The sequence below is a fragment of the Anolis carolinensis genome, chromosome 5, assembly GCF_035594765.1.
Source record: "Anolis carolinensis isolate JA03-04 chromosome 5, rAnoCar3.1.pri, whole genome shotgun sequence".
In the NCBI taxonomy this organism is placed as follows: Eukaryota; Metazoa; Chordata; class Lepidosauria; order Squamata; family Dactyloidae; genus Anolis; species Anolis carolinensis.
Genome location: NC_085845.1, coordinates 170,409,861 through 170,425,708, shown reverse-complemented (window position 1 = coordinate 170,425,708; position 15,848 = coordinate 170,409,861). Strand labels below are relative to the sequence as shown.

Genomic DNA, 15,848 nt, shown 5'->3' with positions numbered 1-15,848 from the left:
CGCGCCCGGGCCAATGGGCTTTCGAGGAGCGCGAAGCTACCCTGACTCCTGGCGGCGGCTCGCGCCTCGTGCCTCCTGCGAGTCAGGGAGCGCATGCGCACGAGCTCGTGCATCTGTGCGCGCGTGCGCTGTTTTGGTGCCTGAGGTAAATAGTACCCGCTCCTCTGCAGGGGGCGGAAAGAGCCATGGAGCGGGATGAACGCGAGGTAAAGCCTGCTGTTGTGGGGAGTTGGCGCGAGGTGGAAAAGCGAGAGGCAGCTGTCGTCCTCAAGGGACGGCCCTGGCGGTGCTTTCTGTATTGTGTGTTCCTTGGCAAAAGGAAATGTCACGATTGTGGTACACGTTGAGTGAGCATCTCTCACCTGGAAATCGAAAATACTCAACATGAGTGGCTGAGCTGGTGACCCCCTTTGCTTTCCTGTGATTATGTGTACACAAAGTATTTTCATGCAATTTTTTTTACAAATATTGTGCTTAGAAATGCCTTCAGTATGAATTCTCTTGTTTAGGCCTGGGTCCCATCTCTAAATTACCTCTTAATGTACAGTATGTGCAAATACAGTAGGTTCCCAGTTCACTGACACTCATACTGATTGATAGAGGCCAGGTAAATTCAGGTTTTGGTTGCTTGAGAGTTACTATTAAAAACAGGCCTAACAAATACTGTATCCTAGGCATGGGCAAACTTCGGCTCTCTGGGTGTTGGGAGTCCAAAACACCCGGAGGGCCAAAGTTTGCCCATGCTTGCTATATCCCATACTGTGTCATACCATACATGCTGTATTGACTTGAAATTAATATTAAAATACAGTAATTAAAACCAAATGAATACAAACTCAATGTAACATAGTTTTACTGTACAGTATTGTAAAAACAGCTTTTTGAACACACTATTGTTGGATTTATTTATTTATTTATTGCCAGTTGCTTGAGTTCCAGGTAATAGAATCTGCTGTATACCAAAACCCAAATAAATCAGTAATCCGAAACACTTCTGGTTCCAAGCATTTTTGATAATGGATACTCAGCCTGTAATAAGGGAGCCACAGTGGCACAATGGCTTAAATTTTTTAAACTCTTGTGCCAGCTGAACTGCTGACCTGAAGACCAGAAGGTTGGAGGTTTGAATCTGCCAGACGGGGTGAGCTTCCATCTGTCAGCCCCAGCTTCCATGCGCCTCCCACAGGATGGTAACACATCCGGGCGTCCCCTGGGCAACAAAGCCGATTCTCTCACACCAGAAGCGACTTGCAGTAAACAGTATTCTCAATTCACTTCTGAGATGATTTTAAAAAAAAAGCCTGTAATAGCTTTATTAGGCTAAACTAAACATCTCAAAATTCTCTGAAAACCAAGCCAAAAGTTTATTCATCACTTTTTTATTTAAAAAAAACATGGTTTTTGAGGAGGATGGCTGTGTCAGAGTCATATGGTGCAGATGTTGCTTTCTGATGGTTTGATAGCAGTTCAGTTATGCTTCATGTACCCAAAAAGCAATAAAATTTTTCTCCATTTGATAATATGAGATCATTTGAGACTTAAATTTTACCTTTATCTACTGTGAAGATCACAGTTCCTTTAATCTCCAGATATACATTTGGGGATAAGTCAGAGCAAGTCAACAAAAATCAGTTTGAATAATTTGACTACAGTTAATGGGAATATTATCGCTGATAAAATAAAATCCTGGTTTCAGATGGAATAAGTTCCTCTCTCTGCCTTTGCATGCATGCTTAATTTTTGTTTGACCTAGTGAAGATATTTGCATTTTTAGAAGCTTGTATATGTTGAGTATCCCTTATCTAAAATTTCTGGAACCAGGAGTGCTTTGGATTTCTAGATTTTTTTGGATTTTAGAATATCCGTATTTCTATATACATACATAATGAGATATCTTGCAGATGGGACCCATGACTTAAAAGGAAAGTTATTTATATTTCATAAACATCTTATATTGTCAGTCCCCGAGTTACAACATCCAACTTACAAATGACTTCTAGTTAAAAACAGAGGTGAGACAATAGGAAGGGAGATAAATCTACCCCTCAACAGAAATTCACTCCTGAAAGAGTTATCCTGAGGAAAAGGTGTATCCACTGAAACTTTTTCACCAATCCTTGTTTCCACAAGCCAAATTTTTCAAAATCTTCATTATCATAGGGGCTGAAAGTGAGGTGAAATCTTCCAAACAGGGGCACAGACAGCAAAACTACCTCTACAGGGATGTTAGCCCTTCCGTATGCTATCCAAAGCTTTCTATGTATATAGGCTGGAGTTACACTTTAAAATGTTCCTGTCCTGACTTACTGGTACATACCAATTCAAGAATAAACCTACAGAACCTATCTTGTTCATAACTTGGGGAATACCTGTACACATGTCCTGAAGGTAATGTTATATAACAATTTAATTAATTTTGTAAATGAAATGAAGTTTGTGTACTTTGACTATCGGGAAGCAAAGATGTCACTATCTTGGGCTATTTTGGATTTTGGAAGATTTCAGGGAATTTTGGACATTTTGGTTAACCTAATTAATGCTATAACCTTATTATGGATTTTGGAAAGCAGACAAAGTGCAATCTGCAGTTGGTTCCTCCCACAGCCATCCAGTTGGCTCCTGTGGTAGTTTATCCCAAAAAGTCATAAGAATGCTTACCTGAGAAAATAGTATAATTAGAAGGACAACCTGCTATGGAATATACCACCGCTCTTATGTAACATCTGGACAATGTTATATCCTTTGTATCATCACCCATGGCAAGAGGGAAAATGAATTCAATTATATGTGTTTCAGGTTTGGGATTGGCCCCAGATTTATGGGTCATTGTAGATCTGCCAGAGTCATGATGTCACAAAATTTGATATGTTTTGTTGAATGTTTGAGAGGAAACAATTTTTGATACTGGCTTGTTGTTTATTATTCTGTCAAGTTTATGTTGAATAAAATGATTGCATACGGCAATATCTTTAAAATTCTCTTCTTTGAAACTGGTGTCTGTCATTAGTAATGGACTGGATGAGGGCAAATAAATTGAAGCTTAATCCAGATAAAACAGAGGTACTCCTGGTCAGTTGGAAGGCAGATAAGGGAATAGGGATCCAGCCTGTGCTGGATGGGGTTATACTTCTGAAGACACAGGTCCACAGTTTGGAGGTACTCCTGGACTCAGCACTGAACCTGGTGGCCCAGGAGAGCCTTTGCACAATTAAAACTTGTGTGCCAACTGCACCCGTTCCTTGAGAAGCCAGATCTGGCCACAGTGGTACATGCTTTAGTTACATCCCATCTAGATTACTGTAATGCACTCTATGAGGGGTGTTTGGAAACTTCAGCTAGTCCAACGAGCTGCAGCCAACAAGGAGTGGACAACTCCCCTGTTGCAGCAGCTCCACTGGCTGCCAATTTGTTTCTGGGCATAGTTCAAAGTACTAGTTATGACCTTTAAAGCCCTAGACCAGTGGTCCTCCAACTTTTTAAGCAGATGGCCGGTCCATAATCCTTTAGATTGTTGAAGGGCTGAATTATCATTTTAAAAAATACAAACAAATTCCAATGCACACTGCACATGTCTTATTTGTAGTGCAAAAACAACAACAATGAAAGAACAATACAACATTTAAAGATAAGAACAATTTTAACCAACATAAACCTATCAGGATTTCAATGGGAAGTGTGGGCCTGCTACTGGCCAATGGGACAGTCAAGTTAATTAGGATTGTTGTTGTATGCCTTCAAGTCATTTCAGACTTTGGGTGAGTCTAAGTCTAAAACTCAGGGCGTGGGCCAGATAAATGACCTTGGAGGGCCGCATCCGGACCACGGGCTTTAGTTTGGGGACCCCCACCCTAGACGGCTCAGGTCCAGGCTGTTGGGCTGACTGCATCTCCTTGTACGAACCTGTCCAGGCCCTGAGATCTTTAGGAGAGGTACTTTTCTTGGTCCCACCTCCATCTTAGGCTTGGTTAGTGGGAATAAGAGAGAGGGCCTTCTCAGTGGCTGCCCCTCCACTCTGGAACTCCCTGCCCAGGGAATATAGAATGGACCCTTCCCTGCTATCCTTCTGGCGGCAGGCTAAAACCTTTTCATTCAGACAGGCTTTTAAAGAAGACGTTTTTAAAGATTAAGTCAGAGGTTGCTGTGGTTTTTTATTTGAAAATGTATTGATTTTAATTGATTTTTTAAATACCCATGATATTAAGTTCTGTTTTAATGTTTATATATTTGTAGATTTTAAATTGTACTGAAATGCTTTTAATGTAAGCTGTTTTGAGTCTACTTATGGAGAGACAAAACAGGGTATAAATAAACATAATAGTAATACAGTAGAGTGTCACTTATCCAACACTCGCTTATCCAACGTTCTGGATCATCCAACTTTTTTGTAGTCAATGTTTTCAATACATCATGATATTTTGGTGCTAAATTTGTAAATACAGTGATTACTACATAGCATCATTGTGTACTGAACTACTTTTTCTGTCAAATTTGTTGTATAACATGATGTTTTGGTGCTTAATTTGTAAAATCATAACCTAATTTAATGTTTAATAGGCTTTTCCTTAATCTCTCCTTATTATCCAACATACTCGCTTATCCAATGTTCTGCCGGCCCATTTACGTTGGATAAGCGAGACTCTACTGTAATAATAATAATAATAATAATAATAATAATAATAATAATAATAATATACATCACACAGTCCTAGACACTTGGGAAGTATTCGACTTATGATTTTGTGAAACGAAATCCAGCATATCTATCTTGTTTGCTGTGTCATACTTATGATAATTTGGAACCATTCAGATGCTACTTAGGAATTCCTAATATTTGTCTAAGTAAACAAACATTTTGAAATACAGAATTTGTAATATATCTGCACTTGATTATGATCTCTTGTGATGCAATGACTGGACTAGAAGGATGATGATGTCATTAAGCATAGTCTAAGGCCGCCCTCCTTAACCTGTAGTTTTCATCTACATGGCCAGTGATGGAGGACCACGGAAATTGAATTTCCAAGTCATTAGGAAACAGTATTAAGAATGCAGTTCTTCCCTATTTCTTCAGTTAAACTGGATGAGAGCGGGCCCAGTGGGTCAGCTTAATAGTTGAACTGGATTCAAAGTTAGCTGTTGAAGATTCTCCCAAAATGTTTTGTCTTGGTTCCACAGTGGAAGTGGAAGAATTTCTTTGAGAAGTCAAATCAGATTGGGCAGGATTCCCCAAAGACAGATGAATAACATTGGCAGAGTTTGAAGGGCTGTGATACTACTATTCCCGAAACCACAAAGAGAACTGTTATTGTATGCATATTTTATTAGATTCTTCTGGCTTAAGTTATTTGCACAGTGGGCCCCCACTGTCTGCTGGGTTTGGTTCCAGAACTCCAGTGGAACTTATTATATACAGTGGCATGATAAAGTGGCATTCCTTACTTAAAATGGCAAAATTAATGTTTTGTTTTTTGGAACTTTTTAAAATGTTTTCAATTCATGGATGATGGAATCTGTGGATACAGAATTCCTGGATACAGAGGGCCAACTGTATGTATATCAGTTGTGTTTTCTTTATATTCATACAAATACTTCTGATTGTGATTTGTTTTAAGGGAACGTGAGACCCAAAACATAGAATCATCAGCCCTTGATTTGCTGGCAACTGGGGTGATTCTGCTGTTACTTGAAGTGAATGCCTCTTTTTTACTTGTTATGTGTTATTACCTGTAGATGTTTCAAAATCCTCTGGTCTGTTTCACTGCTAGTTGGAACCCCCTGCCCTCCAGAAAGCCTCATCCTTTGAGCAGAATGAGGAGGAGGAAGAGGATGATGACTTGGATCTTTTTGGGGGTTATGACAGTTGTCGGCGTTACAGCACCAGCGCAGACAGTGCCAGTACATCCTATCTGGAAGACTCTAGTGAAAATGAAGCAGGGGATAGAGAAGCTGGGGAAATACCTGTGTCCCCCTCAAAATCCCAAACACCTGTTCCCCGGGTGTCAGATGATAATGGATCTGAACCAGGTACTTGGTGCACTGTTTAGTTGCCAAAGAAGCCCATAACTAATGAAGCAACTGTGCTCTGTTTAGAGAGGGATTAGAATGATTTAGTTGGAATTTTTCCTATAACATATTAAATTACATTTTTTTTTACAAAAAATAGAGAGAATTGATACCCATGTCAGCATAACCTGGACCCTAAAAAGAAGTGCATTTTAAAACTGTGATACCATGGCAGAGGAGGCCCAGAGAAAATTTGTTAGTTACTGATTGTATATGTTCCACTGAGTTCAGTGGGTCTTGCATCATATTACCAAAATTATATCAGATAGGTTGCTGTGAGTTTTCCAGGCTGTATGGCCATGTTCCAGAAGCATTCTCTCCTGACATTTCACCCACATCTATGGCAGGCATCCTCAGAGGTTTGTTGGAAACTAGGCCAGAGGGGTTTATATATCTGGAATGTTCAGAGTGGGAGAAAGAACTCTTGTCTGCCTGAGGCAGGTGTGAATGTTGCAATTGGGCAGCTTGATTAGTATTGAATAATCTGGCAGCTTCAAGGTCTGGCTGCTTCCTGCCTGGGGAGTCCTTTGTTGGGAGGTGTTAGTTGGCCTTGATTGTTTCTTGTCTGGAATTCCCCTGTCTTCTGAGTGTTATTCTTTATTTACTGTCCTGGTTTTAGAGTTTTTTTAAATACTGGTAACCAGATTTTGTTCATTTTCATTGTTTCCTCTTTTCTGTTTAAAATTCCCACATGCTTGTGGATTTCAGTGGCTTCTTTGTGTAGTCTGACATGATGGTTGTTAGAGTGGTCAAGCATTTCTGTGTTCTCAAATAATATGCTGTGTCCAGGTCGGTTCATCAAGTGCTCTGCTATCACTGACTTCTCTGGTTGAGTTAGTCTGCAGTGCCTTTCATGTTCCTTGATTCATGTTTGGGCAATGCTGTGTTTAGTGGTCCCTATGTAGACTTGTCCACAGCTGCCTAGTATATGGTAGACTCCTGCAGAGGTGAGAGGATCCCTCTTGTCCTTTGCTGAACATAGCATTTGTTGGATTTTCTTAGTGTGTCTGTAGGTTGTGTTTCTTCATCAGCTTCCCTATGCAGTCAGTAGTTCCCTTGATGTATGGTAAGAACACTTTTCCTCTGGGTGGATCTTTGTTTTTGCTCTCGTGACTTGTTCTTGGTCTTCTGATGTCTGTGGTGAAGTATCCATTGACCTGTAGAGCCCAATTTTGGTGGTTCAGTTCACCTTGGAGAAGGTAAGGTTCGCAGATTCTTTTTTTAATTGGGCCACACAGTTTACAGAAAACCTACACACAGAGATAGGTGCCTACATAAAAACTCCCAACCATTGCCCAAGTCAACTCACCTAACTCAGAGACAGGGGAATTCCAGACAAGAAACAATCAGGGCCAGTTAATACCTCCCAACAAAGGATTCCCCAGACAAGAAACAGCCAGACCTTGAAGCTGCCAGACTAGTCAATGCTAATCAAGCTGGCCAACTGCAACATTCACACCTGCTTCAGGCAGACAAGAGTTCTTTCTCCCACCTGAACTTTCCACATTCCGCAGATATATAAACTCCGCTGGCCTAATTTTCAACAAACCTCATAACCTCTGAGGATGCCTGTCATAGATGTGGGCAAAACGTCTGGAGAGAATGTTTCTGGAACATGGCCATATAGCCTGGAAAACTCACAGCAACCCAGTGATTCCAGCCATGAAAGCTTTCGACAACACATTATATCAAATAATGTGCCATTTTCTGTTTTCTAATTAAAGTAGCTTTGTGTAACCATTTGGAATTAGGACCATACACTTTAAGAAGATTCCATGTGCTAGAGCTCTAACTATACAGGAATGTGAGATGTTCAGATCTACCTAGCCATTTGCAGTTGCATTAAAAAAAAAATCTTAAGCTTCCTGGCCAAGCCTAACGATACGTATTTTACATTGATACATTCTGGGCAATGCCCTTAGCTTCCAATGGAAGTACAGTAGAGTCTCGCTTATCCAAGACAGGCTTATCCAAGGTTCTGGATTATCCAAGGCATTTTTGTAATCAATGTTTTCAATATATCATGATATTTTGGTGCTAAATTCGTAAATACAGTAATTACAACATAACATTACTGCGTATTGAGCTACTTTTTCTGTCAAATTTGTTGTATAACATGATGTTTTGGTGCTTCATTTGTAAAATCATAACCTAATTTGATGTTTAATAGGCTTTTCCTTAATCCCTCCTTATTATCCAAGATATTCGCATATCCAAGGTTCTGCCCGCCCATTTAGCTTGGATAAGTGAGACTCTACTGTAGCTGTTTAAATAGCCATATTCTTCTCTTGCAGCCTAAAATGGAGGAAGGAAGATGGGAAAAAAGGAATATTACAGAACCTTTAATACTATTCTTTTTAAATTTTAATGGGAGCTTTTGTTCAGATGTAGTATCTTTAGCTATGTGTGATATCCTTAGCTATGCACTTTCATTCTACCTTGATTCATGCTCTTAGTAGTTAGTGCAATAAAATATTTTTATTGATATCTTTTAATCCCTTGTGGGATTATGCTTTCTCCATTTTCCTATCAGTTTGTTCATTCAGATGCAGTAAGAACTACTGTTATTATGTAATAACAGTAAATAGTTATTAATTACAACTATGGTGCATTGTGTATAACATTATACTCTACTTTAAACCCTTGTCCTTAGAATTGACTTCACCATTATGTGGCATTAGCAGTAGCAGAAAGAGTTCTTCCTAAGTTGAGAGAAGATAGCCCCAATAAATCAAGCTTGATATACTCAATTTGCAGAAATTGGGACTCGAAACTTTCAGAATCTTCCAGCCAGCATATGCTTTCCTGACAGAATTCATTTTTTGCAATGCTGAGGCTTATTGTATTTGTACTCCCTCAGCTATCTGTGAGATGTGTGGTATTGTGGGCACAAAAGATGCCTTTTTCTCCAAGACCAAACGTTTCTGCAGTGTCTCCTGCTCCAGAAGTTACTCTTCAAATTCCAAGAAGGCCAGTATCCTGGCAAGGCTGCAGGTGAGAAAGACTCATTTGATAAAGCCACCACTAGTTGTTAAATTGAATATAAGTAGACATGAAGAAATAATTTGGAGAGTCAATATAAGTGATGTCTATCAGTTTGGACAAATTCATAGAGAAGATGGCTATTGGCAGTAAGTATTAGTACTAGCAGTTCATATTGCCTCTGGTATTGAAGGAGGTGTACATCTTAAGGCTGTTTGCTAGAGAAAATAAGAAAGGATGCTTTGCCCCTCATTCTACACTGGCAGGTTTCCCTTAGGCAACTGATTGTCCATTGTTTAAATAGAAAGGTGGACTAGTAGGTATGATCCATTAGATGTCTTCTTATCACCATGAGTCATGTGCCAAGAGGCTGTGGCGGATAGAAGTTGATAGGCTTGAAAATGTTTGGGAATAGCTTTACTCGGGGATTAGAAAACTTCCAGTTCTCATGAAAATTATATTTAAATTTAAATCAGTTTCTTGAGGTGTAGCTGTGTTAGACTGTTGTATAAAAATTGTTATTATTCCACAATGTATGGAAGGCTATGTAACCTTCACTGCTGCCCTAATCTTTTCAATCCATGATTTTGTACAGTAGGGTTTTTAAAAAATCCTTATTGCATGATTCTAATTAGGGAACCTGGGTCTGGTGGTTATTCCAGCTTCACTAATTACACACAGACAAGGAAAATATTTTATATAGGCAGCTTGTGCTTGCAGTAGTGATTTCTATCTGCATTAGGAATTGTGATTACTCAACCAGAGCTGGTAGTCTATTGCAAATTTAGATTCCTGTATGACAAGAGGCTTTTGAGGGGAAGAAAATAATGGGGCCACTAGCTGGAGAGAAGAAAGATAATTAATGGAATTGCATAATCTACACATATAAAAGCAGCTTGCAAGGGATATGAGTTTATTTGATAGAAACATTAAGGAGCTTATAAATAATTGTAATTTTTTTCTTGTTTTTTATGTGAATTTCCTATGTGATGGATAAGGATTACAGAGTTCTATTTTCTTCTTCTGTAAGGCCTCCCTGTACTTGCCCTTAAAGACATTAATAATGGAACTTTTCTGGTTTAATAGTTTTGTTTATTAGCTCCTATCAGTTGAGTTTTTCTTTGTCTCACTCAGCCTGACACATGTACGCCTCCTTTTTCTTGTTTGTTGTTTTGTTACATTTTCGCAGGGAAAGCCACCCACAAAAAAAGCCAAAGTATTACACAAAGCATCCTGGTCTGCTAAAATTGGGGCATTTCTCCATACACAGGGGACAGGACAGTTGGCAGATGGAACACTCACTGGTCAGGATGGTAAGCTCTGTCACTTATTTCAAGCTGTGGAGTACATGGAGAGTTCATCAGAGCTATGTGCGTGATAAAAAAAATACCTTTTGGAAATAATGAAATAAAAATAATACAATATAAATTAGTCCAGAGAAGTGATTAAATCTGGAAGCCAAGCTATAAGGAACTAGACTAGGTATGTTAAGCTTGGATAAGTGGATGTTGAACTAACCATGTTTAACTATTTGAAAAAATGTCGCAATGAGGAGGGTGCAAGTTTGTTTTCTGAACACTGAGCAATGGATTTAAATTGCAGGAAAAAAAGATTCAATCTAAACATTAGGAAGAACTTCCTGTCTGTAAGGGCTGTTCAACTGCGGAGTATTTTGCCTTCGTGTGGCGGCGTCACAGCCAACTAATTTGCATACAGGACTCAGCTGACAAATTTGCATACCCATCATTCATTTCTGCAATCTACATGCATATTAAAGGCTTATAAACATGACTGTTGATACTATTGTTATTTAAATTCCTTTTCAACGATGGTTAACCTCTATTGTTTCAAAGAATTATCTTTTCCTAGTACATTTTGAGTTCACCCTTACATTATTAGAAGTTGTCAAACTCCTGGTGGCTGCATTGTGAAGGCAGAAAGCATACTCTGTTTTCTCTTCAGATCGTATAAATCTTTCACCTTTTACTAAAGATTTCCATGGAGAGGAACATTTATGAGTTTTTAATCAAATTTGTTTAGTTTTTTAAAAAAGTTCTGGCATAATGAGGTTTGCAGAATGGCTTCTATGACAAGAGGGGGGCTGTGTACTTAATGCAGTTTGACACCACTTTAACCTACAATAGGTCAATGCTATGGGATTGTGAGAGTTGTAGTTTTACAAAAAATTTGGCTTTCCCTGCCAGACACTCAAAGTGCCTCACTAAACTTCAAATCCCAGGATTGCATAGCATTGATCCATGGCAGATAAAGTGGGGTCAAATTGCATTAAGTCTAGTGGGGTCAAATTGCATTAAATCTACAGTGTAGATGTGCCCCTAGTTCAACATGCAAAGTATTATGCCACATTATTTTACATCTTTTTGAACATCAGGTCATTTTTTATTTATCTTTACCATGTGTATTCCAAATTAAAAGGTAGCAGAATGTACTGAGGAATACTTTTATTTCTACACTGTAGAATTGATGCAGTTTGACACCACTTTAACAGCTGTGTTTCAGTGGTATGGAATCCTGGGATTTGTAATTTTACAAGCTCTTTAGCCTCCTCTGCCAAAGAGTCCTGATGTCTCACCAAACTACAACTCCCTTGATTCCATAGCATTGAGCAATGGCAGTTAAAGTGGTGTCAAGCTACATTACAATACAGATGTGCTCATAGAAATTGGGTGTAACTTGTGAAAGATCTGATCTTTTTAGCGGGGCCCATCTGAGGCCATGATGAACCAAGGGGTATCTCCTTGGAGTCACCGTTTTGTTGCCTTTTTAGCAAAACTCTCTCGGCCCCTTCATGCCTATGCTTCCCACAATCTGCAATGCCACTTTTTCTCACAGAAAGCTCAGCAGATATGTGGCAGTATTGGGGCAAACTGCCAAACAAGGATTTAGAATCTTTGTGGACCACAAGATGAACATGAGTCAACAATGTGATCCGGGAGCTTAAAAAGTTAATCTATTCTAGACTACATCGAAAGGAATATAGTATCTAGGTGGAGGAAAGTAATAGTCGCTCTCCATTCTGCATTGGTCAGATCTCACCTGGAATACTATGTCCACAACTCAAGAAGGATATTGCCAAGCTAGAACGGATCCAGAGAGAGGTAACCAAAATTTTCAAAGGTCTGGAAATGAAGCCCCGTAAGGGAGCTGGGTATATTTAGCAGAAAAGTTACAAAAACAATCTAACAACATATTAAAAGCCACAGTATCTACAGTTAGATTAACATGCCAAGATAAAGATTGCAAACTTAAAGAATCAGTTTAAAGCAGTGGTTCTCAACCTGTGGATCCCCAGATGTTTTGGTCTTCAACTCCCAGAAGTCCTCACAGCTGGTAAACTGACTGAGATTTCTGGGAGTTTCAGGCCAAAACACCTGGGGACCCACAGGTTGAGAACCACTTGTTTAAAGTATGCTGATACTTGATTTCACCTTAAGGAATATAGTATGAGCTATCTTTCTCCATCTGTATGGGAAAAGACTGTCAGCCATTTGGAGACCTATCTATTGCCTTTGATATTGTTATCTGTGTAATGTTTAATCGCAGTAAGATGGAGGAGGAGTCTTGCTCCTGATCTCCTTGTACAGTCTGGCTTATACATACCTTGTTTTTGGGACATGAAGTAGAAAAGCCACTTGCCTGTTTTGTTCTCGGTATAGCTGCAATTCAGTTATCTTTCTTGTTTATCTATAGCTATATATATCTATATCTATATTCTATATTCTATTCTATTCTATATCCATAATAAAAGTGAAAACCTGTATGTGTATATGTGGCACAGGTGTCTGCTCACACAGACAGCCTCCGGCTTCCACAAATAGGCTATAGTTCCCAGTGCTGAGGAGCCACCAAGGCACTCCCGTCCACTGACATTGCGGTTACAGCGAGGTCTATGAACATATAGCCCAAACCCTGCCAATGTCCTTGCCAAACACTATGGCCCACCACCCAAGGAATGCTTTCATTTGGGGACCATTTCATCCTAGATTTTGCATTTTCCTCCACCGCAGACAGGCATCCCAGGGTTCTCCATTGGTGTGGAATTTGCATGACCCCGCCTACTGCCCTTCCCTTTCAAATCTGTCTGCAGAACAAACACAGCAGAGGAGGAGTTTGGGGGATTGACTCCACATGGTGGACGTTGTAGTTCACCCTGCATCAAGTCAGAGCACTGTGACTCCTACTGGAGAATTTAGAGGAGTTGTAGTTCACCTACACCCAGAATGCTATGAACCCAAACAGTGATGGGTCTGGGCCAAACTTGCCATGCCTACCCCATATGCCCAGATTTGAATAATGGTGGGTTTTGAGGGGAATTGGCCTGGACATTTGGGAGTTGTAAGTACTGGGATGTATAGTTCACCTGCAATGAATGAATATTCCGAAACCCACCGATAATGGTTATTGGCACACAGTGCCCCCATAACCAAAAGAATATATCGGACAACTTTGGGGGAAAGGGAGTTATAGTTCACCTGCATCCAGAAAAACAGTGGCCCACACCTACAATGGACCATGACCAAACTGCACAGAGAAGCCTCATGACCAACTGAACATACTGCAGGGGTTTGTGGGAATGGTCCTTGATTTTGGGAGTTGTAGTTCACCTGCATACAAAGAGCACTGAACCCAGTCAACAACGGATCTGGACCAAACTTGGCACACAGACTCACTAACAGATGTTTTGGGACAATTGCCCCTGGAATCTGGGAGTTGTAGCAGATCACCCCCATCCAGAGAGCACTGCAGCCAGGCAATGACCAGCCAACGACAGATCTGGACCACACTTGGTACACAGACCCAATATGGCCAACTTTGAATACTGGCAGGGTTTGGGGAGGATTGATCCACGATTCTGGGAATTGTATTTCACCCACTACAAACAGAATACAGTACCTAACAATCAAAGACAAATAATTCCTTTTTCAAATAACCCGGGCATCCCAAGCTAGTGCTAGATAAAGGTTTTGTTGTATGTTGAAAGCATGGGTGCTGTTACTTTAACAGGATGCTTTTCCAAGAAATCAACATGCCTTGTTATTGGACACATTTTATTGTGTCTGCTTCCCAGGCTTGAGCCTTTTGTACTGAGATTTCCTTATAGTCTCTCATATCTTCTCACAGCTGTCATTTCAGGCTTTGACTGGGGAACATACCTGCAGGACCATGGATACAAGGCTGCACCTGTTAGCTGTTTCAAGCATGTGAGCACTTCCTGGTTTTTCCCATGCCCTAATATACTGTACTGTATCTGAAGTGGAAATGCTGTGGCCTGCCTGTGTGGGCTCTGGCTGCTTTTTGCAGTTCCTGTAACCCTGTCCATAAGCTCCTCTTATTTTAATATTTTTTTCAGTCTTAAAATTCATTTGCCTTCAAAATTTCCCTTAAAACATCAAAACAATCACAAGAACATGATGGTTTGGTTGCCCTCAAACTCCCAAACTGCCAGAAAATAAAGAACAAAATTCAGATTTCTAACCCCAAATGCAAAATTAGTGTTGATGTTATACCACTTAAGGTTGTGCCAGAGATTTGGTCTGTGAAGCTAATAAACCTCTCTGAATAAGAGAGACCCAGGAAGAACCTGTTTTATAAGGATGCTTGATTGTGCTTTTCCAGGATGGTTTTGAAAAACATAGTGAACATAAAAGATTTCTTGTGTCGAGTACCATGGGAGAAATTAGGAATCACATGAAAGACAGGCTTATGGAAGAATTACAGTAGATTCTCAGGTTTAATCCACAATATCTGCTTTGAACTGGGTTATTGCATTCCACACTGCCATATACCGTAATTAAGTTCAATGTAGGAGCCCCCGAGGGCGTAGTGGACTAAAGCCTCATGACTTGAAGGTTGGGTTGTTGACCTGAAAGCTGCCAGGTTCGAATCCCACCCGGGGAGAGCGTGGATGAGCTCCCTCTATCAGCTCCAGCTCCATGCGGGGACATGAGAGAAGCCTCCCACAAGGATGGTAAAAACATCAAAACATCCGGGCGTCCCCTGGGCAGTGTCCTTGCAGATGGCCAATTCTCTCACTCCAGAAGCGACTCAAGTTGTTCCTGACATGGGAAAAAAAAAGTTCAGTGTGAATGTTATACAGCTGTGTGGAAGAGCCCTCAGTCAACTGGAACTCAAAACAACCAGAACTCTCAACCAACTGGCAAAAAACTTAAAGGAAAAAAATGTTTTAAATAAAAATTAAAATAAAATCATTTTAGCTTAAATATTACATTAAATTATCTTAATTTGCTTTTGTGTTTCAGTCTTAATATTAAGTCAGTGCAAAGTTTATACTATGATATAGTACGAGATATAGTATTAATTAGACCTATTTTTAATAGTAACTCCTAAGTAACCAGAAACTACATTTATCCATCATTTACCAATCCCCATGGGTGCTGGTTTACTGAGATTCTGGTGTATATACAATAAATATGTCTTTTAACAGTTACATTGAAAACCTTAATAGCTTATTTTAAGTTGGGCCCGGGGATCATGGAGTGTCCCAGATGTTATTGGCCTCTTAACTCCCCTTAGTTGCAGACAAAATGGCTTGTGGTTGAGAGTCATGGGAGCTGAAGTCAGCACAATCTGGATAATTATGCCCCTTCCCCCGCTATTGTAATTGATCCCAGCTAATCTCTGCAAACTAAAATATGAACAATAAACTAAAAACCTAAAAATGTTTGGGGTTTTGCCAGTAATAGTGTGGAAATCTCATGTTGTTATACAACTTTTCCTTAAGGATCTCAAGAAGTATTTTGTTATTTGACATTTTAAAATTC

At 39.8% G+C, this 15,848-nt stretch overlaps 1 protein-coding gene and 1 non-coding gene across 6 annotated transcripts in view; both read left to right on the top strand.

Annotated features, from left to right (window-relative positions):
* The first annotated feature begins 50 nt into the window (after nt 1-50).
* The window catches only part of l3mbtl2 (L3MBTL histone methyl-lysine binding protein 2), a 41,711-nt gene continuing 25,913 nt past the window's right edge, over nt 51-15,848 (top strand). The window contains exons 1-6 of one of the 5 annotated variants that reach the window (XM_062982900.1): nt 51-206; nt 5,766-6,024; nt 8,924-9,057; nt 10,235-10,358; nt 12,096-12,164; nt 14,188-14,267. In XM_062982900.1, coding sequence (XP_062838970.1) covers nt 186-206; nt 5,766-6,024; nt 8,924-9,057; nt 10,235-10,358; nt 12,096-12,164; nt 14,188-14,267 — 687 coding nt within the window. In that variant the 5' untranslated portion in view covers nt 51-185. The remainder of the gene's footprint in view (nt 207-5,765; nt 6,025-8,923; nt 9,058-10,234; nt 10,359-12,095; nt 12,165-14,187; nt 14,268-15,848) is intronic. The other 4 variants (XM_062982901.1, XM_062982903.1, XM_062982902.1 and 1 more) reach the window with 4 other exon arrangements.
* On the top strand, nt 10,988-11,098 carry LOC134299811 (U5 spliceosomal RNA). Its single transcript, XR_010007055.1, has one exon. It is a non-coding gene; the product is annotated as a U5 spliceosomal RNA (small nuclear RNA).